At 34.5% G+C, this 25,825-nt stretch overlaps 2 protein-coding genes across 6 annotated transcripts; one reads left to right on the plus strand and one right to left on the minus strand.

The window, feature by feature from the left end:
* Positions 1-6,259: 6,259 nt before the first annotated feature.
* LOC101211454 lies at positions 6,260-10,709 on the plus strand. Its single transcript, XM_004149734.3, has 2 exons — positions 6,260-6,750; positions 8,879-10,709. The coding sequence occupies exons 1-2, from the start codon at positions 6,500-6,502 to the stop codon at positions 10,275-10,277; spliced, it is 1,650 nt and encodes a 549-aa protein (XP_004149782.1). The 5' UTR covers positions 6,260-6,499; the 3' UTR covers positions 10,278-10,709.
* A 736-nt stretch (positions 10,710-11,445) lies between these two features.
* Positions 11,446-25,667, minus strand: LOC101210214 (membrane protein of ER body-like protein). 5 transcript variants are annotated; one of them, XM_031888676.1, is made up of 11 exons: positions 25,302-25,666; positions 23,557-24,033; positions 22,765-22,827; positions 21,330-21,470; positions 20,888-21,007; positions 20,033-20,179; positions 15,704-15,922; positions 13,406-13,669; positions 12,902-13,078; positions 12,315-12,376; positions 11,446-12,144 (listed from the first exon to the last, which is right to left on the minus strand). In XM_031888676.1, the coding sequence occupies exons 1-11, from the start codon at positions 25,522-25,524 to the stop codon at positions 11,656-11,658; spliced, it is 2,382 nt and encodes a 793-aa protein (XP_031744536.1). In that variant the 5' UTR covers positions 25,525-25,666; the 3' UTR covers positions 11,446-11,655. The 5 variants fall into 5 exon arrangements, with proteins under 5 accessions (XP_031744536.1, XP_004149777.1, XP_011659199.1 ...); XM_004149729.3 differs by having other exon boundaries at positions 20,888-21,037; positions 25,302-25,665; XM_011660897.2 differs by having other exon boundaries at positions 12,902-13,069; positions 20,888-21,037; positions 25,302-25,664.
* Positions 25,668-25,825: the final 158 nt, after the last annotated feature.

The raw sequence follows: 25,825 nt of genomic DNA on the forward strand, positions 1-25,825 counted from the left end.
GTGAATAATGAAACTGTCCAAATATTTGTAGATATTATAAAATGTTGTAGATGGCTAGTTGGTTTTTCTTTTTATATTTAAACTTTTCTGAAATCTAATTTACCCTCAGTCTGTTGGTGATGGATAATTGATATTCTGTTGTTCAATAACATGTAGTCTGCTTCTTATATAAATAATGCTAGCAACTATCAACTTCTACCACCAATGTTAAACAATCACAATCCATTTCTTTTCTTCATGTTACAAAGTTTTCCTTTTTAATTTTTAATTATTCATATTTACGTAACCATTTTAATTTTATATAATATATCTAATTAATTTGTTCTTTGTAGGATAATGATTCTTGTGGAAATCTTGATATATGTATGTTTGTGTATATAGATGAAAAAACAATAGGGATTGACTAAATTAATAAAGAAAGATAATAAAAAGAAAATAATACAAATCACTTATTAATCCAATTTGATGAAATACACCTACGAAGTTAGGTGGAGTTCACTAAACTATAAAATTGATTACAGGAAAAGAGAAAGACTCTAACACACCAAAAAATAAAAACAATCAACTGGCCATTAACACAAATAAAGCAACAAGAAAAATTTTTAACACAGAAAAAAATACAATAAAAGAATATTTGTACTGCCAACAAAAACATTAACAATATTCTTCTTGGAAATTAATTATATTATTGATGTAATGGTGTTATATTTGCAAATTTTTAGATGATTGGGAATAAAAGGCAAACTTATCTCAATTTGCTTCAACTTGATAATTTTATAGTAAGAAGAATGACTGAATAAGATCATACAATAATTTTATATTGACTAATGAAAATTATATAATCCCACTATTATAAATATATTAATTAAGGAATGTTGCATTGAAATTGTATCTTCCAGACTTAATTATTTCAAATTAAAGAGTGGATTGTAATAGTTCTTTTTTTTTTCTTTTAAAAAAAAGGACTTTATTTCATTTCTTTAGTTATATACTTTAAACTTTAATTAACATCTTTGGCATATAAATCATTCTTTTTCATTTCACCATTATACTTTCTACTTTTTTCCAAAAACAATTTGAGTTGTGAATTAGAGAAGTAAAAATGATATATATATATAAAAAGTTCACTCAATACATTTATGATATATAAATCAAACTACACCCAAGAATAACATAAAGAATGAGAAACTCCTATAAACTATTAACACCATAAGTGGAAAACATTTTGAAATCATCTTTGGTACTAAATATGGTTTCAAATCTTGATCAAATGTCATTTACACTTTTTGAAGAATCATAAAAAAAATAATAAGAAAAATTATTTAAGTCAATAACTTATTGTGTTATAGTTTTTAAACAAGTTAAAATGTTTATGTTGGGTAGGTTATATTCACGTTATTAACATTTTATCGTTTATTTTTTATTTTACAATGAGATTCACAATTTATGTAAAATTCATGAAAATATAGAAATATCACTTAAAATAATAAAAATTTTATATTATGACTAATAAAATCAATGGTAAAAATAAGAAAATAAAAAAGGAAAAAATGGGTTTTAAATTAAAGTAAAAAAGCATAATGATATTTGATCTTAAATGATTATCCATAGAAAAAGAAAAAGAAAAGTTGAAAGAATATGGAGGGGAAATAATAGAGAAAAAGAAAAGGTGGATTAGAATTTAGAATTAAACAATAGAATGATGAAGAAAATGACTGAAAAAGTTTCATACTCACAAACTTATATTTATATAGTTAGTATATAAAATCTTTACTACTACGCAAACATTAAGAAAATTGTTTAATTTCTAACGCCGAAAAAAAAAAATTATTGTGTATAAATAAGATCGTTTGGGTTTAACTTTTTTAAAAAATATTAAATTGTATGAAAGTACTCAACATAATTTTTTTAAAAAATATTGAAAGTTTATTATAAACGATTTTTGTTAGAAGAGTTTAAATGAAGTTTGTTCAACCAGATGAATAGCATGAATAGGCTATCGGTGCACTTCAATGGAATTATACTTCAAAAGTATAAATTTGTAAAATAGGAACTCGTTAGTACTATGGTTGGGTCATGGATCTCGCTTTTTTTAAGATGTTTGCAACTCTACTTCGTATGCAAATAGTTTTGGAATTATCTCGTCGTCTTCAGGATAAAATAACATTTGTTCGTCAATAGAAGTTACAATGTTTTTTTTTATTCAATTTAATGATATCAAATAATGAGAACCAAAGTTAAATATATATATAGTTGAGGAAAAACATTGGTAACAGTTCAAGGGTCAAAATGTTGGTATCAAAAATTAATTAATACACCACTCCCCGTCGCTGTCGTCACATGTGGAGATATTGACAAAGACACATTTTTCCATCTCCTCACCCTCTCTAAAACTTAGGTACCCATTTCCATCTACTCCTGGTTATTCTAGCATGACTCTTTTCATATCATTTCGAATCAGTTATTACACATTGAACTTTTTTTTTTTTTTATCTCCAGTTTTTCAAGTTGGGTTTACCTTACAAGTGACCTAGTTTTCTACAGGCTTGAGTCCCATTCTCTTTTAGGTTTTGAAAACCTTCTCTCTAGTTAATCATTTTGTCAAAGGTCAATCAAGTTAACATCAGTTCATATATGATCCACTATTGTTGCACTAGTAGTGAGAAACTCTCTAATGGTATTGTGCTTACAACATATCTATCATCTATTTGCCATTATAATAATGGTTTTAAACTTTTGTGATAGTTGCAGTACTATCACAGTAGATCAATATGGCTAGTACAGGTCTTTTCCATACGAGAATCTCTCTGATAGGAAGCTTTGGAGCCAGTTTGCTTCTTCACTAGCAATAGCTAGTGCTATCATTTCTGACTCCATCATAGACTTGGCTAAAATAGTCTGTTTTTTGTATTTCCAAGCAACAATCCCTTTTGATATATTGAAGATATAGCCACTTGTAGCCTTTGAGTCATCTTAGAGGGAGTTTCAGTCAGCATTGATGTAACCTTCTAAGACAACTAGAAAGTTTTGGTAATATAATCCTAGTTTTTAGGTTTCCTTAAGGTATCTCATGACTCTTTCAACAGTGTTCCAGTGTTCTAAACTAGGTTTGCTAATAAACCTACACAGTAATCCTACAACATAAGTTATATATGTCCTAGTGCAATCAGTAGCATATCTAAGGTTGCCTATGATGCTCGCATATTCTGATTGGTTAACAGTGTCTTCGGTGTTCTTGAACAGTTTAACACTAAGATCGTAGGGTGTACAAGTTATTTTCCTATCAAAGTAATTATATTTCTTTAGAACCTTTTCTATGTAATGAGACTGATCTAAACAAATTCCCTTTTCAAACCTAGTAATTTTGATACCTAATATTACATTAGCCTCTTCTAAGTCTTTCATGTCAAAATTTGCACACATAATTGATTTTATACAATTTATGATGTGAAAATTTGATCTAAAGATAAACATGTCATCTACATAAAAGCATATGATAATGCATAAACCATTCTCAAACTTATAGTAGTTGCATTTATCACTCCCATTTGCTTTGAATCCCTTAGACATGATTAGATTATCAAACTTTTATATCATTATTGCTTAGAAGCTTGTTTTAGGTCATACAGAGATTTGTCTAGCTTACAAACTTTAGACTCTTGACCATGAACTATGAAATCTTCAGGTTGTTCCAAATAGAGATCTCTTTTCTAAATTACCATTTAGGAAGTAGTCTTAACGTCCATTGGATGTACTAAAAGATTGTTCAGGACAACTATAGAAATCAACACTCTAATTAAGATGATTCTAGTTACTGGGGATAATGTGTAAAAAAGTTTATGTTTTCTATCACACGCTATCGTGCAAGACAAGCAAGTAGGTCTGCGAGGCAGGCTAAACAAGGTAAAGGATTTAAGATGAGTGTCTTTGGCGTTTAATCGCGTCAGAGATGCACAAGTCGCACTCTATCTCACAAGAAAAGCAAGAAAGTCTGTGGAGCGGGGTGTAACATTTTCTCTCTGTCTAAAGCCTTTTGTTGTCAGTCTACCTTTATACTATTGTTTTTTTTTTTTTTTTTTTGTGCTCTATAATAATATGGATAATTAGTTTATTGTTTAATTATTTAATAAAAATTATTGTTCTCATTATTATGCAATTGCATGTTAGGGTATAATAATATCCATGAATACATTATATTCTAAATGTCCCTAATCGATTATTATTGTGGGACCAATAATAAATTAATATTAGTATGAATTATAATTGATAATCATAGGATGATTATGTGTAGAGACAAATTGTAATAATATTTTCTTAGAATTTGACTTACCATTCTTTTAGACTATTACATGGACATGTGTCATAAATAATCTCAAATAATTGATTGTTTTTATCCTCTGACCTGAGATTATCATAGTGTCAAACATAAGAATTAATCTAGTTTGATATAATCAAACGTTATCACTCGAATAGTTATGAATTATGTGGTTGTCAATGATTAATCAAGATGAAATTTATCCCTCAATTAAGTTTGACGGTAGAAATGCATGGTCGTGCTATAAATGAATTATTAAGAGTACATGCTTATTGATTAAGAAAGCAATTGAATTAGATTATAAGGTAACTTTGTCCATGCATTATATTCAATTATAGATATCGCATGATAAAAGGATTAAAGCAATAATAATATTAGATTATGTTGGATCATTGATTTAATTTAATATGAATAGTCATAATGTCTTGCTAGAGACCAATTATGACTTATGGGACATAAAATAAGTCATGGTGCCATTGTCATATTATTAAGGGTTGACAAGAAGAATAACAAATTAGGAGGCATACTTTGAAAAAATAGCAAAAATATTTTTAAATTGTTAGAATAGCAAAACATAAAATCTATATATAAAAAAATAGATGGAACAATGTTTCAAATGCCCCTACCCAATTGAAAAACTTAAGTCCTAAATACAATTGTTTCCTAAAACTCAAATTTCCTGTAATTAAATAACACATCCCACATAAAATTAAGCCTTATGAAAATATAATTTCCCCAAAAAACATAAAATTATACATATTGTCATTAATGAGAAGCTCCACATAACCTCTGCAAATGTTTTAAATCATTCTTGGACCTTGACCGATTTAGCTTCGTTCGTTCCATTTGAAATTCAACTCTTCATCTTCTTCATATATTTTTTCACCGCCAAATCACTAATTTCGTGTATGTTCCCCATCTCTTCATCTTCTTCACCTATTTTTTCACCTGCCATTTACTTTCGCACGACTTCACATCCATTTACTTTGTAATCAGGTTCTTTCGCACTTTCCTTCCTAATCAGATTATTTCGGTCTTTAAACCTTGAAACAAAGCTGATAAAAGAACGTATACATCAACCATGTGGTAATCAATATATTGGGACGATTCAATCCATCTACCATCCACTGCAATCTTTAGTCGTTGTAAAGCCATCACAGATAATGCTAAAAGATAACGTAAAGAAAGCCAACATAGTATTACGTTAAAGGATGGTTTCGACAAAAACAGTAACATATAAAATAAAAAATCTAATTAAAATAAATATGAATCTTTACGTAATTAAAAAAACAGAAAAAAATAATTATTCGATACAAGAGGCATAATAAATTAATTTTTTTAATAAAAACCAACAAAAATAAGTGTATAATCATAACTAAACTTTATTTTAAAATTATTATTAATCATATGTAATATGTATTATCTGATTTTTTTTTTATAAATAACTTCAATATAAGTAATAGGAAAATGCTTCATTTATGTATGCTTACCATTATTTTAGGGATATGATGTACTATTTGTAATCAAAATATTATGAAATATAATAAATCAAGAACGGTTGAAATTCTCGTAGCCATTAGGCGCTTAGAATTAAACCAAATGAACATCTAATTAGGCGCTTGTAAATGAGGTATTCACCTAACTAAGCCTTATATCTTAAATGGAGTTAAATCTCTAAATTTTCATTCTTGAAATTGAATAATAATAATAATAATTAAATTTGGTAAAATGTATAAATTACATTTTCAAACTTTGTATTTCATGGATTTAAATTGTAAAGTTGGATGATTGTATGCAATTAATTAAACTATTGATTAAGATGTATTTGGATAAAAGTGATAGAATGTATGGAGTTTGAGAATGAAGATGAAGATTTAAATGAATGAAATAGAAAGTTTAGAAGTAAAATCGATTGAAAGTTGATGATTAGGTATGAATATGAAGTATGTGTTAGAATTCTGTATTATAATATTACAAATGGATGTTGTAAGGATTGATAGCATCAAACTTTGACAAATTTTCCCTTTTCTCTCTCTCTAATTCTCTCTATAGAACACAAAAATGGTGACCCATTTCACATTTCCACACTTTACATTCTCCCACTCACTCAAATGCTCCATTTCCTCCTCCCCCTTCCTCTAGATCCATAATTCCATCACATTCCACATCCTACCATTTCCAATCATGGGTGTTTTGGGCGATTCTTTGTGCTTCTGTAAAGGGGTCGGCAAGTCCGAGAGAACCAAGGCCACCATTTTTTCCGCCAAAGGCCCTGCCATGGCTCGTATCTCTGCCAATGGACCCTCCGGCACCGCTTTTTTGATCCACCGGAGCCTTCTTTTGACCACCCATGTCAATCTTCCATCCGTTTCTGCTGCTGAGGGTTGCGAGATCCGCCTCCAAAACGGCGTCGCTGCCACCCTTGTTCCTCACAGGTGATTTCTCTTGCCTTTTTCTCTTCTGGGTAATGTAGGAAATGTGGAAGTAATGTTGAAGATTAGGATTAGGAAGAGTTGCTGCCTTATGTTCGGGATTGTTTTTGCTTTTCTTCTTGTTTGATGGAAATTGTTGGGATGAGGAAATTCATGGCTGAAGTGACTGTGTGCAACTTCAACGGTTGGAGTTTTTGGTTTGCTTCCAATACACTTTTAGAATAGTTCATTTACTTTTTTAAAATTTCACAATCAATTGCTTTGATTATTACAGATTTAAAATTGCTTTTGTGTTTGATTCATTTCTTGTGTGGAGATTTGAAGGGCTTGGGAAATGGTGTCTACATTGCATTTCTGTTGGAATGTCAAAATCATGGGACAGACTTAAAAAAATCTGCAATTATTGTTCATGTTACTGTTGATTTAAAGGCATGTAGGTTACACATATCTCTTAATTCACTTGGTAGAACTTTCATCTACCTTTTCCGAGTGATCATTGGATCTTGGTTTCTTGTTTCTCTACTTGGGAGAGCTGTGGTGTCACTTGCAGCTTGTGGGGTAGTGATTGTTTGTCTCAAATGGTGTATTAGGCCTAATAAATATGCATTAATTAGGCCTAATAAATATGTATTCACTTGCAGCTTGGAATATTTATATTATTTCAGTTCGTATTGGGACAAATTCTAAAAATACCAGGCAGTTATATCAAAAGGCATGTCAATCATTTAGCGAAAAAAACAGTTTTTACTCTCATACTTGGCTCAGTAATTCTAATTTTGCAGATTTATGGCTAGATGTGAATCGTGAGCACTTATAGAGCTATATGAGACTTTTTTTTTTTTTTTTTTTTTTTTGTGGGTGTTGATACCTCTTGCAACATTATAATGCTTTTTAGCTAGGTTCGAGCATGTTTTTATTAAATTTTCCTTTCTATTTGCTTGATTTTGTAGCTAGGTTTAAATATTATCGTGGTTAACGTTGACAATCTTTGTAGTTTGATTTTGGAGTGTTTTGTTATTTATCGTTGATATGTGAGAAAATTTCTACTTTAGTTTTGAGGATGTAGTAGTTTGACTACTTATTTCAATTTTGGATACACATACAATACAATCTAGTGAGATTGAAAGTATAAGGTTAAGGTTAAAATTGACTTGCTAGGCTTAGTTTAGGGGAAAAAACGAACTTTCCCTAATGTCTATGAAGATGTGTGCATACCTCCTTCAGCCTTCAGGCCAACTTCTTTTTCGTACAGAATAGGGAAGCAAACACTGATTCTATGGCTTGGCTGTATATGATTCGATTACTCGTAGTATGAAGAGGAAAGTTTTTCTTTAGTTACTGGTGATTCTACAAAATGCATCATTCTTAGAGGAAGATTTGTTTTTTTAGATACTATAATTTTGAGAGATGAAATGATTGCTGATCCCATCAAACCAATGGGAGATGAAATGCATTGAGAGGACAAATTGATTGGTGTATGTGGCGAGGAAAAAATGATGGTGGGGAAATAAAGTGAAATTTGGATTTAGCTTCCCATAAGTTCAGCAAGGAAAAGCCATTGAAAACTTGTACAAGTGATTTGCCACTTCCACTCCCTCTAGCCTCCACAATAGTTCCCTCATATAGAATGAAAATGAGCGTTCTTTCCTTTTCTTTTCTGTTCAAGGGTTATAGGTTTCAATTTTTCTGTACCTAAAAGAAGTTTGCTGGAGAAGAGTTGTGTTCTTTTGTGCTTTGATTTTTTCTCATGATTCCATGCACAGAATTTTGTGGAAAACTATCCTCAGACATCACCAAGGTACTCTGTAATTAGATACACTTGTCTTCTACCAAGTGCTGAAAACCAAATAATTTAAAGCCCTTTGCTGCCATTTAAAACTGGCCTTTGGGTGGCTCTTTTTGGATTAACAGGGTGAGCCACGAGCAATATACAAGGAGTGGGGCTCTCTATACACCTTTTCTTAATTAAAGAAATTAGCAATTGATTCATATTGTATGTAGGTGGAATCTCTGTATTCTTTGAGACTGTCGGCCTTTTATTTTCATGAACTTTACATACCATGTGAATCATTTTATGTCGATGATTTGCTTGGAAGTTTACAACAATTTTTAAATTTTATTTTGGTTGTAGGTTCTTCGTTACAAGTTCCGTTTTGGATCTTACAATAGTGGGATTAGATGCAGTGGACGGAGACTCCAACTCTCAACAGCTTCAACACTTGAAGATATGTTCTAAACCGAATCTTGAACTCGGTAGCACCGTTTACCTCTTGGGATATTCTGAGAAAGACGAATTAATCATTAGTGAGGGAAAGGTGGTTATAGCCACTGATAACCTAATAAAATTGTCGACTGATGGGGTAACATGGAGTCCTGGGTCTGCTGGATTTGATGCACAAGGTAACCTTGCATTCATGGTATGTGATCCCATGAAACTGGCGACATCTCCAAATACCAAATCATCATCAACTTCTTCGTCAACTTCATCGTCTTGGAAAAAGGATGTTCCTATGCAATTTGGGATTCCTCTACCAATCATTTGTGGTTGGTTAAACCAACATTGGGAAGGTAGTCTTGATGAACTTAACAAACCAAAGCTACAACTCATCAGATTGATGTCTTCAGGACAAAAGAGTGACCATTCTTCTTCCTTCACATTGAGGCAAGTTTTTAAGCCAATGGAAACGAATGATGAGGAAACACCATCACCATCAAATGTAGTCTCGAAAACCAGGGATCTACCTGGACCGAGCTATTCCACTACCACAAACACCATCAAGGAAGAGGCTCCGATGAATAATCTACATGTGAACCATGTGCAAGGAATTCCTACTCCAGAAATATATGAATCACCAAAGTTGATTTCAGTTCCTGTTCGCAAAAGGGAAACCACACCAACACAGCTTCTGAATATAAACTTTCCTCCAAGAATTTCCACGGCTGTGATTATGACGCATCCTACCAGACAAACCCCACCACTCAGCTCCGATGAAAATTCCACAAAGGATGTTTCTCAACATAACCAATTGAGACAAGGGAAAACCATGGACAGAAAAATTGCGGACCCTATCGAAAACGGAGAAGAGGTTGCCTCAACAAATTCTGTAAATGGGGCATTAAGTGAAGTTCAGTCTTGTTCATCTCCTGTCGAAGTTTCAGGAATGCAAGATGAGTATAGCAGCGAGGGAGAGACCACAATGTACTCTGCAGAAACTGCAGAGAGTCGGAACTATACAAGTCCTAGAGAAGGCCATTTTCAGCAGGTAGGAAGGAGTCAGAGTTGTGTAAACTACAATAGATGGGGATCAGTCCAAAGTAATCCAATGGCTCGTCGAACAATGCTAGAGAATCAAAGAAGCTTCAGAAATGGAAGGAAGATGTATTCTCAAGGGGCTGCATCTTACAGAAGCAATGACTACTACAGCCCCACAGTGTCCTCGATCATGAAGAAGCGAAACAGCTCAGAACAAGTTAACAGACCAAGGCAAAGCACAGCTGCTGCTCATTCTTCTCCAAGATGGATGTTCTGATGAATTACCATTCCACACAAAAAGTAAAAGGGGGAACAAATATATTAAAGGTTTGTCAGTGTATTTGGTTCCCATTTTATTTAAAACTTAGATACGGCTTACTCATTTCTTCACTTGTGCAGAGACCGTTTTGAGGTGAATAAGAAAATTTTCCTTCTACATTCTTCATTGTAATTGTAAAATCATTTTGAATTAATTCTTGATTGGAGGAGAAAAAAGAGTAAAGAATAGAAGAACCAGATGAAAGGTGTCTGGAATTATTTTTTCTTTCTTTTATTGGGGTGTGCTTATGCTACTAAATTAAGCACCATTTTGTGATGCCCCTTCTGTAAACAGGAAGTCAATGCAACTCATTTGACTTCACTACAAATATGTGAATTAATTTCAGACTTTGAGTGCTTTAAACAACATGTTGGACAGTTCTTTTTTGTATTTGTTTAGTGTATACGTATGGGTTAAATTATTAATTAAAATCCTTATACTTTGATCTCTGCATGTTGTCGAACTTTAGAACGTTGGGTTTTCTTTTCCATACACTCTCGATGGTCTCTCAAATTTCAAATTAGTTTGTCTAATAATAGGTCTTCAAAAACTTTTAAATTGTGTTTAATAAATTATCGACTCCTTTGATTTTTATCCAAATTTGTAGATATATTATATACAAATTCGAAATATTATTATTCAATTATAACACAAAATTCTACTTTATCTTGAATACATTTGTAAACCTTTTTTTTAAAAAAATGATTGGATGCTATATTTGTTGGAGGTCAAATTTGAATGTTATATTTATTGTAAATTATATTAAATAGCTTTGAACTTTATAGAATTTCAGATATAAATTTTATCCCAAGGTTAGAGAGAAAATCATTCATCAAGGTTCTTTATTACTCTCCAGAAAGGGTTTCCTTTTTCGAAAAAAAAGTGAAATAAAAAACCCGTTGAATGGTACCAAGTAATTAAGTATATAGCGCTATTGAATCATTCAAAAGTAATGGATTCAAATAGGTCACTATGATATGTTTCTTACACTAGCTTATTGTTAGTCCAAAAAATTTGAGAACAATAGGTTTGATTAGAAAACTAAGGGCCAAGCAAAGATGAACCCAAGTTTTTTCGTTTGAGTATATCTACACTACATTTTCCCATAGGCATTGAGAAAATGAGATACAAAATTCCCATATTCTTCCATGTGATTTATTTTATTCCATATAAAAACCATTCATCATTAGACAGTTCTATGCGATATGGCAGAATATGAAAAGGAGATGGAGAGACAGAAACCATAAGGATCAAGAAATTTAGATTGAAGAGAAAATTGGCAACATTTGAAAGTTGTTTAAAAGCTAAATATTCTACCTTCATATTTGAACCTACTTCAAGAGGATCCCCATGCAGCTTTCACTAAACTCATCTCTGGAAGGGGCAGACCGAGATTGAATGATGCAGGGTTTTCTTCCTCAAACCAACCATATTTCTTGATGCACTTGTCAATCAGACTACCGGCCAAGTATGAGAAACCTCCAGCCCCAGCCGCTATAACGATGTAAGATGCTACTGTTTTGATGTACACATCCCACCTATTTGGTCTCTGAATGTAAGCCTTCCCAAGGGCAAGTAATATGATGCATAAAAGAGAAGCTCCCGCCACTGCTGCAAGCTTGAGATCCTTGTCATTGCTCTTGGTGAATGAGAAACCGTAAACGAGAGGAGGGACTAGGCCGAAGAATACAAACGAGAAGATAGCAAGCACAAAATGTAGAATGTAATTCTCTCGGTTTCCAAGTACTACTTCGTATCGGTCTACACGATCATCATCGTCTGTTTCATTAGACGTCCTGAACTGCTCACTCTTAAGTCCTGTCAACTGCAAATTTTGTGTATGTTTAATGAGAGATTGTGATTGAACAAACTTAATGCAATGGGCTTTGTAAAAGAGTCTCCCCAATTCCCTTTCTACCGTTTTTCTTTCTTTGTATTCTTTCTAAATTAAATTAACATTCATCTTTGAGGTCTATATTAAATTCAGTTACTCACATTATGTCCAAGGATAAAAAGGCCACTGATCAGGTTTGCCAACGACAAAACTACAATGTTCCCTGCAAAAAGAACATGAAAATAGATTAATATGTCAACAAGTTAGAGGCTCAAATTTATAATTGGCGAAACAAGTAATTTAGTTCAAATTTGGAACTTGTTTCAAAAACTCGCTTTTTCGCATTTCTTGAAGACCCTAAAATGTTGCACACAACTAGATTTTAAAATATTACCCTTTTTCCGGCAATTAAATTTTATGTTTTCTAATCCCAAAAATATAAAATGCTTGAGTTTAAAAACAAAAAAGAAGAAAATCGACCTATCCACCTATTCAGTGTGAATAAAATCAATTCAATCTATGTATCCTATACATTTCATGACGTTGGTTAGTTTGGTAGAAGATTACAAGGAAAAATGGATTGGAATCTTAACAGTTAACAACTATTTTGAGAATATGAGTAACAAAATAGACGGATGACAATCATTCCACTAAAAAGTTAATACAAGCTATTAATAAGCATCTCATACTAATTGATCAAAGGATAATCAAACATGCCATAAACAGGATGGAAAAAGTTAAACCGTACGTGTTCCAGTATTGCCACTTGCTGCAGATGTCACAATACCGAGGCTTGCAATCGATTCGGCTAAACCACCATAAACTATACATTTCACAATTTCCCACCAGTTATACCTACTTGGTTCAGGTTCTATTTGTTCATCCAGAGAATCATCAATGGAAATAGCCACAGGTCCTGCTTCAACTAATAAATCAATATCAGTCTCAAAACTAATAGAAAACACCTTAAGAACAGAAGGGGAAAAATCCAATAAATCTCGATGTCATTGTAGAAATGGAAAATTAACAGCAGGGACACCAAAGCCAAGATTTTTCCACACTTCAATAAACAGGTGTTGTTGACTAAAGCAACACTTAGGTTGAATCTCAACAACCAAAAGTGTATGTTTTATTTAAAAGAAAAGGTAACAAGTACATATCTCAGATGTTATTGCTATGTGAATGAGCTTAAAACAGGTGGTCCTAATTCTTCCAGTGTGAGTAGAAAGATAACATCCGAGTCTGACAATACCTTCACGACTGCCCACTGCAGTGTCCGTTGCTCTCTCAACTGTAGTTGGTGCTTCAAGGGAGGGAGAAAATGGAGAAGAATCAGGCTCAGTAGCTTCTACAAATTCTGGTGTTTTTGGGATCTCTGTCTTAGCAACTGCAGCTGACTGATCGGGAACAGGAGTTTTGTTAAAAAATGCAGGTAGCCTAAATCGATCAAGCAGTCCTCCCTTTGACTCTAGGGATGGGTATGGAATTCCAACCACAACATTCTCAACATCAATGCCTGCATAAAGTAAGATAAGATCATAACAGTAAGACATGAGAATTTTCGGCAAAGATAGTCTGAAGTTAATTTTACTTTAGACATTAAATATTGGAATCATCAAGTCCTGATTTCATCTAGCTCTCTCAAATCGAATCATTCTAGAATTCATCAGTCACCAAGGTTTCTATTTTATTTTGGTTTCAAGAATTGAGAAACCTCCTATAACTGGTTCTATAGCATGGTAAACATGGTATTTAACGATGGTATTATATCTGATATACTGCTTATACACATCAACCTCCAATGTAATTGCAGAAAAATAAACTCTCCAGTGTTTGTCTGGTTGTTGCTAGAAGTTTCAAGCCAAATTAAGAATTAATTAACAGTTGAGAATAAAAAATAATTCAAATATTCTATATATTTTTGCAGTTCGGTTTTCAGTTTAAGACTACAAAATTTATAGTTTAACACGTGCAGATTTAAGAATCACATTTTAATAGAATAACTTTTGCCGTGTCATGCAATCACTATAACAATTTAAAGCAAACTTTCATTAAAGGTACTGCTACAACATCCTTGTTAGGGCAACAACCCCCCGAATATCTCCACAAAGGTACGATATTGTCCATTTTGGGTATACACCCTCGTGACTTTGCTTTTGTTACTATCCCAAAAGGCTTCATACCAATGGAGATTGCCCTCACTTATATATCCAAGATCATCCTCTTATCTAACCGATGTGTGACTTTGGTCAGAATCACAATCCTCTCCTCGAACAAGTTCCACATTAATTACAATCCTCCTCCCCTCGAACAAATTACCATGATCCTCCCCTCAAATAGTCATCCCATCCGCCAAGCTCTATCTAACCTAACTCCTCTTCTCGGAGCACACTGCCTATCCAATAGAGTCTAACCACGGATCTCATCATGACCTACTTTTTAGGCATTCAAGGCTCTACTACATCTTTGTTAGCCTATTTTATTTTATTGTATTTGGTTTTAAAATTATATAAACTTAATTTATTTTTAGACTATGACAAGTAATATTAGACTTTCCATAATAAGTTGGAAGATGTACACTTTAATCTATTAGAAATTAAATAAATGTGGTCTAGTGCCAACATGAGGATACCAATTGGTATAAGTCACACTCTTGAACATGAGTTTAAAAAGGTTCGAATCCCCCACCCCAAATTATTGTACTGAAAAAATAAATAAACGTGGTCTAGTATTTCTCTCAAAATTAGTTTCTCTAGAACAGTACATCTCATGTGGGAATACGGATATGAAACCATGGCATCTTAAAAGAAGTACTGTTAAGCTCATGTTTGAACATAGTTGTACTTTAAGAATACATAACTAAGAAGAAATTTATCTCCTTCTCTCTTACCATCTAATGAGTTGTGTTTCCTAATGATTAGTTATATATAAGTTCCCACGAACAAGTTACTCCCATTGTCATCCCTTCCTACTTCTGACCTATTCACCAAATTTTATTTGTTGCAGGCTCAACTAATTTAAATCTCAGTTCTCACTGTCCACCTTCCACATCACGTCCATTTCTTTACTCTCATATACAAATCGAATCCTACACCTATCAATATCCCTCAACCCAAGAAGCCAAATTGTGCCCATGGTAGAAAGCTAGAATGGCATTACTAGAATCTTTGATTGCATTTTCATGAGCCCAGCGATTCTAAATCACTCATCAACTCAACAATATCAACATCTCACTCTCCAACTCGAACCAAAACTTCTGGTTCCTCTCATATACTAACTGAATCAGGACTTCATTAGAACATCTAAAAGTACTTCCCCTAATAAAGCTTGTTAGTACCTGACCTTGACCAAGAAAATTTATGAGATGCTTCTCTAGAAATATTTCTGCATGCATTTTACCAAAAACATATTTTGTATGAGTAAACAGCAGGAGTTATTGTAGACGTTCAATACCATTCTTCAGAGTAGTTTAAATGTGACTGATAGCATAGTCCTTAAAATAAACTTCCAGTCCTCACTTGAAGATGTAATGCAAATGCTTGTACCATACCCTTTTTTTCATCAAATGTATCTGTTGCGCTCTCAGTATGACCTGGTGTTGAATCAGCTCTAGTATCAGTTTCAGACTTTGATAATACTGCAAATCCATTTGACTGATTCTGAACTAGCACTTTGTTTACTCTGGAAGTTTGATTATCATCCTGCACTGATCCATTTGACTCATGTGATGTGTATGGAATTCCAACTACAATATTCTCAACAGTAATTCCTGCATCAAACGCACAAAGTAAGGAAATGCCAGGAAGAGAGAACTTTTAGTTTATGCACTATAATCTGAAATACTCTTGATTAGAAGTCATCTATGTTAAATAGAGAGAGATTTACAAGAAACAAGGAATGGTACCGTAAGTCCAATATTAAAGCTTACATGGTCATCCACTTTTTTTTGATAAGAGACAAGTATATTCATATAACAAAACAGAACAACCTAAGGGCGAGGGATGAGAGGGCCCTCCCCGGAAGAAGCTAAGGAACTAAGAAATAATGGCCTTCCAATTGTTGAAAATCATAGAAAGGCTATAATTACAAAAGTGTTTGGTGTAATTCGTACTCCACCAAGAGGCTGTGTGTTGAACCACAGTCCAAAAAGAATCAAAAGAATTAAATCTATCGTCAAAGATTCTGCTATTCCTTTCTTTCCAAATGCTCCACAAAAGGGAACGCGTCGCGCATTTCCATAAGATGTTTCCTTTAGGGCTGTAACCTCTAAAGTTAAGACCTTCAATCATCCATCTATCAATCTTGCTAGGAAGGCAAAGCTCCAAATCGAAAATACCAAACAGAGTGTACCAAGCTTTTCTTGTGAAGGGACAATGTAGAAATAAATGATCCAACGTTTCCTCATCTTTAGCGCATAGGCAACACATCGAGGGGCTAAGCAAAGTGTTCTGAATTTTTTTTTTGTAGTTTCTCATGGGTGTTGAGGCTTCTGTAAGCAAGCGACCATAAGAAAAACTTCACCTTCTTCGGGATTTTATTCTTCCAAATCTGACGAATCAAGGGAACGGCAATGTTGGGAGATCTCTTAGTTAAGTTAAGAAAAGTAGATTTTGTAGTGAAGTTGCCATTTATGTTAGGAATCCATTTAAGACTATCATTCCTTTCAGTGGGGGCCCACGAGTGAAGAATTTCTAAAGCTGAGGCTGCATTGGCAATCTCGTTGTCGAGCATATTTCTTCTAAGGCCCAAATTCCAAGAATGAGTAGCAGTACACCAGCAATCAGCCACATAAGCTTCCTTATTCAGCGCCAAAGAGAATAAGTTAGGGAATTTTTCTGCAAGTGTTTCCGCGACACACCATTTATCCTTCCAAAATTTGATTTTTGTTCCTTCTCCCAAAACAAAAGCAGAAAAATTGAAGAATATCTCCTTATGCTTTAAAATACCAGCCCATAATCTATGAGATTTTCCCCTGTTTGGATTTTTGGTAGACCACCCATTCTCTCTCTAAACCATAGATGGCCACAATTAATCGCCTCCATAAAGAGGTTTCTTCCTTGCTAAACCTCCAAAACCATTTAGTGAGAAGAGCAATATTCTTTTGCCTAAAAGAGCCAATCCCAAGACCACCGTAACAAGTTGGGGCGGAAGTGCATTCCCAGTTGACGAGATGAGCAATTGGATTCGTAGATCCACCTGTCCAAACAAACTTCCTGATCATCTGTTCCAATCTATTAATAATGCCAACTGGAGCTTGAGCAAGGGAGAAGAGATAACAAGGGAGGCTGTTGAGAACTGATTGCACCAGAGTTAGTCTACCCCCTTTGGAGAGGGATACATTCCTCCACCTATCAAATTTGTGTCTGAATCTCTCTTCAAGATTGTTCCACATCTCTTTTCTATTATGACCCCTTCCAATAGAGAAGCCCAAATATTTAAAGGGAAGATTATCAACCGAGCATCCCGTAGATTCACTAAAAGGAGCTAAGTCATCATTGCTAAGGTTAATGCCAATCAGGGATGTTTTAGCTTTGTTAAGGGAAAGACCGGCTCCCATAAGGAAGATATTAACCACCTTCCACCAGTTCTCTAGATTTCCATCCTCCCAGGAAGAGAAAAGAAGCGTGTCGTCTGCGTACTGAAGATGGGTTAAATCTTCTGTCAGGTTCTCAAAATGAAAGCCTCTTAAACTCCTTTTCTCATTACAGTAGTGGATAAGGCAACTAAGAGCATCTCCCACAATCGTAAAAAGAAAAGGAGCAAGAGGATCACCTTGACGAATGCCCCTTTTAGCAATAATTTTTCCTCTAGGCCTCCCATTGACAATTATGGAGAAATTAGTTGTCGACAAGCATCCCCAAATCCATTTCCTCCATCTCTTACCAAAGCCTTTAAGTTTCATGATCATATCAAGAAAAGACCAATCCACCTTATCATAAGCTTTCTCCAGGTCGAGCTTCAAAAGCACGCCTTTTCTGCCTCTTAAAGACCATTCGTCAACAGCCTCGGAAGCAGTTAAGATAGCATCAAGGATTTGCCTTCCCTCCACAAAAGCCATTTGAGAGTCATTAATTATCGATGGAAGAACTTTTTTAAGCCTTGAAGCAAGCACCTTGGAGATAATTTTATACAAGGAGGTAATCAAGCTAATTGGTCTGAAGTCACTGACACGGCCCGCCTCTTTCTTTTTGGGGATGAGGCAAATATAAGTCTCGTTACATCTTCTATTAATAACTCCGTTTTTAAAAAAATCTTGGAACACCCTTACGAGGTCGGGCTTCAGAATGTTCCATGATTTTTTATAAAACTCTCCAGTCATGCCATCAGGGCCAGGGGACTTGAGACAACCCATATCAAAAACAGCTTCTCTAATTTCTTTTTTCGGTAAAAGGAGCCTCAAGTAAATTCGAATCCTGTAAGCTAAGGCCTCTCCAATTAAGACCGTCACAAATAAACGGCGAGGAGATCCTTGTGCCATATAACATTGAAAAGAAGCTAAGGATCTCATCCACAATCTCCTTCTCTGTGACAAGAGTCTTCCCATCAATACTAACCAAGGAGGAAATAATACTCTTACTTTTGCGAGCCGAAACCCATCTGTGAAAGAAGCTTGAGTTTTCCTCCCCCTCCCTAAGCCAATGAAGCTTCGACTTCTGAATCCACAACTTCTGCTCTTTCACAATCAAATCAAGCAGAGCCCCTCTACAGTTTTCTCTTTCCTTCACATTTGCCTCGTTGAGACAGCTTGACTCTTCAAGTGAGTCAAAAGAGTTAATCTTATCAATCAGCACCTGTTTTTGGGAGAAAATATTACCAAAAGTCTCCTTATTCCAACTTTTTAGTATGGCTTTCAGACCTTTTAGCTTTTCCATGAAAGAGAATATAGGCCAGCCATCAGCCTCCAAACTGCCCCACCAGTTCTCAACATTTTTAAAGAAAAGATGATGATCCAGCCAAGCATTTTCAAATCTAAAAGGTGTGGGACCCCAGGAATGAGCCCCCATTTTTAAAATTATCGGAAAGTGATCCGATGTGGTACGAGGAAGTCTTTCCACACTTACTTCTCTAAAGAACTCCATCCAAGGCTTGGAAAGAAGGAATCTGTCGAGCTTTGAAGCAGCGGGCCTGACCCCTGATCGGGACCAAGAGAACCTTCCGTTTCGGAAGGGAATATCCACCAGGTCCAATTCCTCAATCAGGTTGTTAAAACGAAGCATACTTCTAGTCAATGGAGCATCTAAACTGTGCAAAAAGGAGGTGCTATGGGCTATTTTTTTTTTCTGAACTTTTTGGTCATTTGATGCAATTTCCCTACAATAAACACACCCATAAAACTATAGATAACACTTCAATAATGGATATCCTTCTTTCAATGAGTTTCAGCTTCTTAAAGTCCATGTACATTGATATGCATTCATCCTTGACTTGCTATCACCAACATATGAACTTTGCCAAGGTTTTGCAAGCAAATATAAATAACCAGCCTAGTTTATGGAGATCTTTCACTACGAATACCACTCTACTAAAAATTGTATCAATTGAAGGAGACTGTAAATCTATCGCTACGAGAAAAGCCCATACTCTCTCTAACTGTTGATCAGGTAAAAAGGTGGTTCAATATTGTGACCTCATAACGGAGGTGAAATAAAGGGATAGAACTTTTCCATGAGTAGTAACAATGCCATTAGTTTTTTTGGTTTTATTATCTTACTCCAGAGAATCAGCACCCAGCAAAGATGGATGGCAAAGCGCTACTCAATCTTGAAGCATTGCCAAGAAATTCAGTTTCCATAAACCCTCTTGGCTCTTTTTATTTCTTTATTATTGTTTCTCATATAAAACTCAAAAAAATAAATAAAAAGTAAAGCCCAATGGTTACCTTTCTTGGTGTCCTTTGCACCATCTAGTATACTCGAATCTACAGGAGAATCTACTTTAGTTTCCAGGGTGTTGTCATTGGTCCACATATCAAATTCAACCAACTGATCAGGAACTTGGGTTTTATTAATGGAATCAGCTTGAATTCCTGCACCAAGAATCACAAGAAATTGGCCAAAACTGCTTCAAAGTTATATTAAATGCTACCTAACTGTTAATTGTTTTCTTCACCATGTAGCAAGTTCAAAGAGTAAAGTCCTCCAAACTGTCTTCTCATTTTCCATTATTACCCCTTCTAACCCATACAATATTATATTTTTCTAAAATCAATACAATACTGAAGAAATTTTTTTTAAAAAAAAAAATTGGTCTAGACAAAAAATAAGAAAATGTAATTTTGAAGACATCTGCAGTGTCTCTGACTCATAATGAAAGTAACTGACATCATTTAATAACCAGAAAAATAAGGGGAAAAAAGGTGTGGGTGTGGGGTGGGGGTGGGGGGGGATCCCTCCAACTATTTTTATCTTTTTGGAATACATTTCCTTTCAAAACATGATATTACTAAACGCTTGAAATCACCGTGTGTAAGTCCATGTTCTAAGATAAATAAGGAAACTAAAAAGTGTACAACATTCAAGAGAGAAAAAGCTAGAAGATGGAGAAGACAACGATTGTAAGTCTATCTAAAGAATAGTAACTCGAGTAAATCAATATGTATAACTCATCATGCAAAACAAGTTCTAAAAAAAAGTAACCACACATGATAGTGCTTAAAATATAATATATATAGATATATAATAGGCAGTGCAGTGAAGCCTTGAGCTACTACAGGTCATATAAACTTTGCCCCTACCTTGTTTGCTTTCCACTCCCTTAACCGGCAGAACCCTTTCCTCGGCAACTGTTGGGTTAAGAAAAGGATGAGTCGGCTTTGAATCAGATACAGCATGGATGTCTCGTGTTTGATCAGCTACTGCATTACCAACTGATGGATCAGGCCCGACTGTTCAAAATGTACAGTCTTGAGTTAATTTTGGTAACTTTTAGCTAAATTAATACAATATAAAGGACTTTTCCACGCATTGTGACGTGCGTTTTTTCTCGTGCAATTATTCCCTCGTTGTAAGTCCATGTTCTAAGAGTTACCAAAATTAAAAATGAAACTAAAAAGGAAACTACAAAGTGTACAACATGTTCTAAGAGTTTCATTGGCAAACAATGTTTTTTCTCGTGCAATTATTCCCTCTTTGCTTGTTGTTTTAATGAAGGACAAGCCAAAGATACAGCATGGTCACCTTCATTTTTATCAGCTACTGCATTATCAACTGACTGGTTGGGAACTGGAGCTCTATCAACTTGACTTTCTTGAGAATCTCTTGTTTCCTGAACTTGAAATATCTCTCTTTCTCTGTACTCTATGTTTTCAACATTATTTCCTGCATGCATATTTAGTACAAAAATACCATGAGAACGCTTTGACTCAACATTATTGTTAGAAATAATGAAGTTAGGTCATGATGAAAGTTCATGGGTAGTTAAGATTTACTTTGCCCTAATTTTTTATTCTTTTAATTAGGCTTGTGTTGCCTATAAATTTTCCCCTTTGTGCCTTTATGTATTATTAGAAAATAATAAGATCTTCAGCACCGTGGTTTTTCTCCCTGTATTAGGGTTTCCACATAAATTTGTGTATTCTTTGTCTCACTTTCAATAGTTATATCTCTTAGTAACACAGACAGGAATGTACTTTGGTTATCTTTTATCATTCAACATATTTGAGTTAGTTTATGATCTTGACTTTCAATATATTTTAGAGTTCTATCAGTTTGATATTTCTCCAACCGTATAACTGCATAAGTCTATGCTTTTAAGTTCTATAGACAGGAGAAAGTAACTTTTCCATTTCAAGAAACCAAATCATGCAAGTATGGCTTCAGCTGCCCCTCATAGTACGGCCCTTTTATTTCTTGGAGTGTTTGTTTCAAATGATACAAAATAATGTACTTTTCTGCACAGTTCTTGCTCGCCAATGTTTCCTCTTTTACAATTATTCCCTATTCGCTTGTTGCTTTAAGTGAAGAATGGGCCTGGGGTGCAGCATGATCATTTTCATTTTTATCACTTATGCCATAATCATCTGACCGAGCAGGAACTGGAGCTCTTTCAACTTGACTTTTTGCTCTGATCCCTAAGCTTTCAACTTTATTTCCTGCATGCATGTTTAGTAGGAAGCGGCCATGAAAATACTTTGACTTCACGTCATATATCTTACTGCTATGCCTTCACTCTTCCTCCAGCCATATATCCTCATATAGAATATTATATAGACAGTTATAAAGAAACCAATACGTTGCCCATATTTATAGCTTTAACCGTATCCATATAATCAAAATATGGAGGAATGTTCCACCCTTTTGAAGGAGGAGATCAGAGCAATAGTTGTGAAAGCAAATGATGAGAGATCTTTCTTCTTTTGTTTTGAACTATTTAGAAGTAAACTAAGGATGGAAGGCAGTTAGATGAATGAATTAAGACGCTTATCAGCCTTATTCTCCACCGTGAGCATTTGGTCATTCACTACTAACTAGCAATATTCCTACGGCAAGTATTGTTAAAAATTCGATCTTTCTAATTTGCATTTTAGGTCTTGTCGATGAGATAACTTCAAAGGTTCTAAATAAAAGAAGAAAATTGACATAAAGCACCACAAATATGTGCAAAATCAGATACCTGGTCTAGATGAAACTTCCTCCTCAGGATCAGGAGAAACCAATCTAGGAAAGAGCCATGAACCTGCTCATTGAAAAATGGTTTAGCTCAGGAATCCTGATAATACCCATTTGATTTAACATATACAAACATCTATTACGTAACAAATACAATCGTTATGAAAATTAGCAATGTTATACCTGGAAATGAATTAACCCAGAACAAGATTTAACCATGACTGTTTCCAAAGGCTTAGACAATATTCAAAAGGTCTCTTCCGACTGCTAAATTATATGAAATGTATTGGGAACGAGGATGAAACAGTTAGATGATTCCAAGTAGCCCTCCATAAGCTCAGTGATGATTTTTAACATAAAAGCTAAGTACCCTTTTGGTAACCATTTTGTTCTTTCAGAAACAAAATTAGACCATGAAAAAATGGATCATTTGTATCAGTAAGAACACGTAATTTATCTCAGACAACTGACATGAGAATTTGAATCCAAATTCGTCGTCTGGTTAACCATTTTGTCCTTTTGAAAATTTAGCCTATAAACACTCTTTCCACTTTTCAATTTCTTGTTTTGTTATCAATTTTTTTCCAATGTTTTCAAAAACCAAATAAAAATTTGAAAACTAATTGTTATCGTTTTTTAAATTTGTCTAAGAATTCTATCTTGTACTTAAGAAAGAGACAAGGAAATAGGTTTAATTTTCAAATACCAAAACACAGCAAATGATGACCGAACGGGCCAAAGATATTTGAGATACAGTAACTTGAGACTTGCAACAGGCCAAGAATGAGAAACGCACCTATAGGGACGAGGAAACTGAGGCAAGAGGTGCATCTGAATTTATCAACCTGAGTAGGAGCTGGTGCAGACACAGTATTATTTACCCATTCTCTATCACGTATAATTACCTTCGTAATACAAGCCTGACAATTAGGACAGTAGAAATTATGTGAGCTGGGTTTCTCATATATCCTTTCAAGATATAAATCTGTCACTTCGGTTCCATTTTCTGTCCTCAATTCCACTCTTTTATATCCACTAGTCCCATTATCGAGAGAAGTATAGTATGAAGCTTGGTTCTCAATTGCTCCATTGGACGGTGGATTAGCAAAAGCTAAAGAGCGGCTGTGATCACGCTGGAACTTAATCGTGGTACCATTCTGGGCGTCTGTTTTTCTTGTGTCTACAACTTCGATCTCATCAGAGGGAATTACTTCGTAAACTGGATGATCACCATCAATTTCCAACCGAGAAGATCCATTAGAATATCCAGTACCTGAAGTTACACAGTCATGAAAACACGTTTATATTCACCCAATTCAAGAACAACAACAAGAAAGTACGAGATAGGAAGTACAATCGGATTTCCAATTGAATACCCAGATTTGGAATAATTTGTCGGTCCCAATTCATAAAGGAGGAGGAGGTCTGCTTATCACACTCTTTACGATCTTTTTACATTAACAACAGTACCAGTTAACATAATTAGATCCACTTAACATGTTCAAGGGGGAAAAAACAATCCTTTAAACATCAGCATAATTGAGAAAATTAAAAAATCTACTTCCATTTGCTTTAGGTGGATAAAAATTTACTAAGGTTCCTGTTCTTGCGTGGTTACAAAACCCGAGTAAAAATTCAAAACCGAAGCGTCCAATAACTCCATTATTCTTACGCTTATTGCAAGAAATTACCAGCATCAAGAACAAAATTGTTAAAGAAATGGCACAAAAGTACAATTTTTTTAAAGCTTCATTAAATTCCTGGGTATTCAACTGTCCTTATTTCTCCTGAAAAAAAAAAAAGGCAAAATCGCCTCGTTGGTCCCGTTAGACCGGACCCAGTCCAAATTGGCCGAGAAAAACTACAAATTCTATACGTAAAAATTGTGGGTATTCAGTAAGTTCTTAATATTCTTTTTTAAGATAACGATGGCGGAAATGAAGATTGTAATTGAGCTTTCTTAATATGAAAATGTATAGGAAAACAAAAGAAAAGAAATTATTGATTACTATGAACGATGATGACGTGTTAATGATTTTGGTATGGGGAAAAGTTTTCATAAAAGTTAATACCGTAATTAAGAGAATTAGTAAAGAATTAGAATTAGGTAATAAATCAAACCAAACCATGGCCCTCTTATTTCTTTCGTCGAACACGTAGTCTTCGTCAAGAAGAAGCTTGTTTCTTCTCACCCACTATTTCGGTAAAATTCATTCATTCATTAATTCATTCATTCTTCTTCTTCGCCAAGATTTACGGATTACAGTCGACTATTTTACTAATCAGAGAAATTAAAATTAACGTAATCGAGTAGATTCTCTAATCTAGAAAGTACTTTGCTATAAAGACGCCAAAGTAAGGAATAAACTTAACTGTCTTTTGACGTTTTAGTCGTCGAAACAGTACCACAACAATGGCGGACTGTTCCAGACTTCTCCAGAGTGATGGAGAATCAGAATGTCAAATTCCACTTCCAAATGGCGTGTGGAGTGAATTAGAAAGAAATGGGAAGAGCAATGATTAATTTGCAGAAACTAATACCTTGGTTTTGTTGTTGATGTTGTTGATCTCGAATGATGAATTGAAGACCCTGGGAATTCCCGGAGAAGATTTCATCGCTGTCAGTGGATGATGAGATGCTAGATTGGGCGTGTTGACGAGATGTCTTCCGTAGCAAAACATTTCGCTCCTCTTCATCCTCAGCCTCCTCCTCTTCGTGTGTCATTTCTGGTTCCAGCTCCGGCTGATGTTTCTCTCCGATCATCGGAAGAGAAGAAGTCCGGGCGGTGGGAGGACAGAATCAGAGGAGGAAGGTACGTAGAAAGGCTTTTTCTGAGCAACCAATGCGGACACAGTATTTTTGTTTCTTTACTTTTGTTTTTATTTCAGACTTTTGTATCCGAAAAGTTAAATACGAACAAAAGTAAGTAAGGAAAAATGAAAGAAAGAGATAGAAACGTTAACGAGTGATGGGTTCATCTTTTACGATTTTACCCTCCAATTTTTTACTTTTTGATATTTAGTACTTTTGGTAGGAAATGGAAGATATGAATTTTTTCATATTT

This window comes from Cucumis sativus, chromosome 7, assembly GCF_000004075.3.
Source record: "Cucumis sativus cultivar 9930 chromosome 7, Cucumber_9930_V3, whole genome shotgun sequence".
Taxonomy (NCBI): Eukaryota; Viridiplantae; Streptophyta; class Magnoliopsida; order Cucurbitales; family Cucurbitaceae; genus Cucumis; species Cucumis sativus.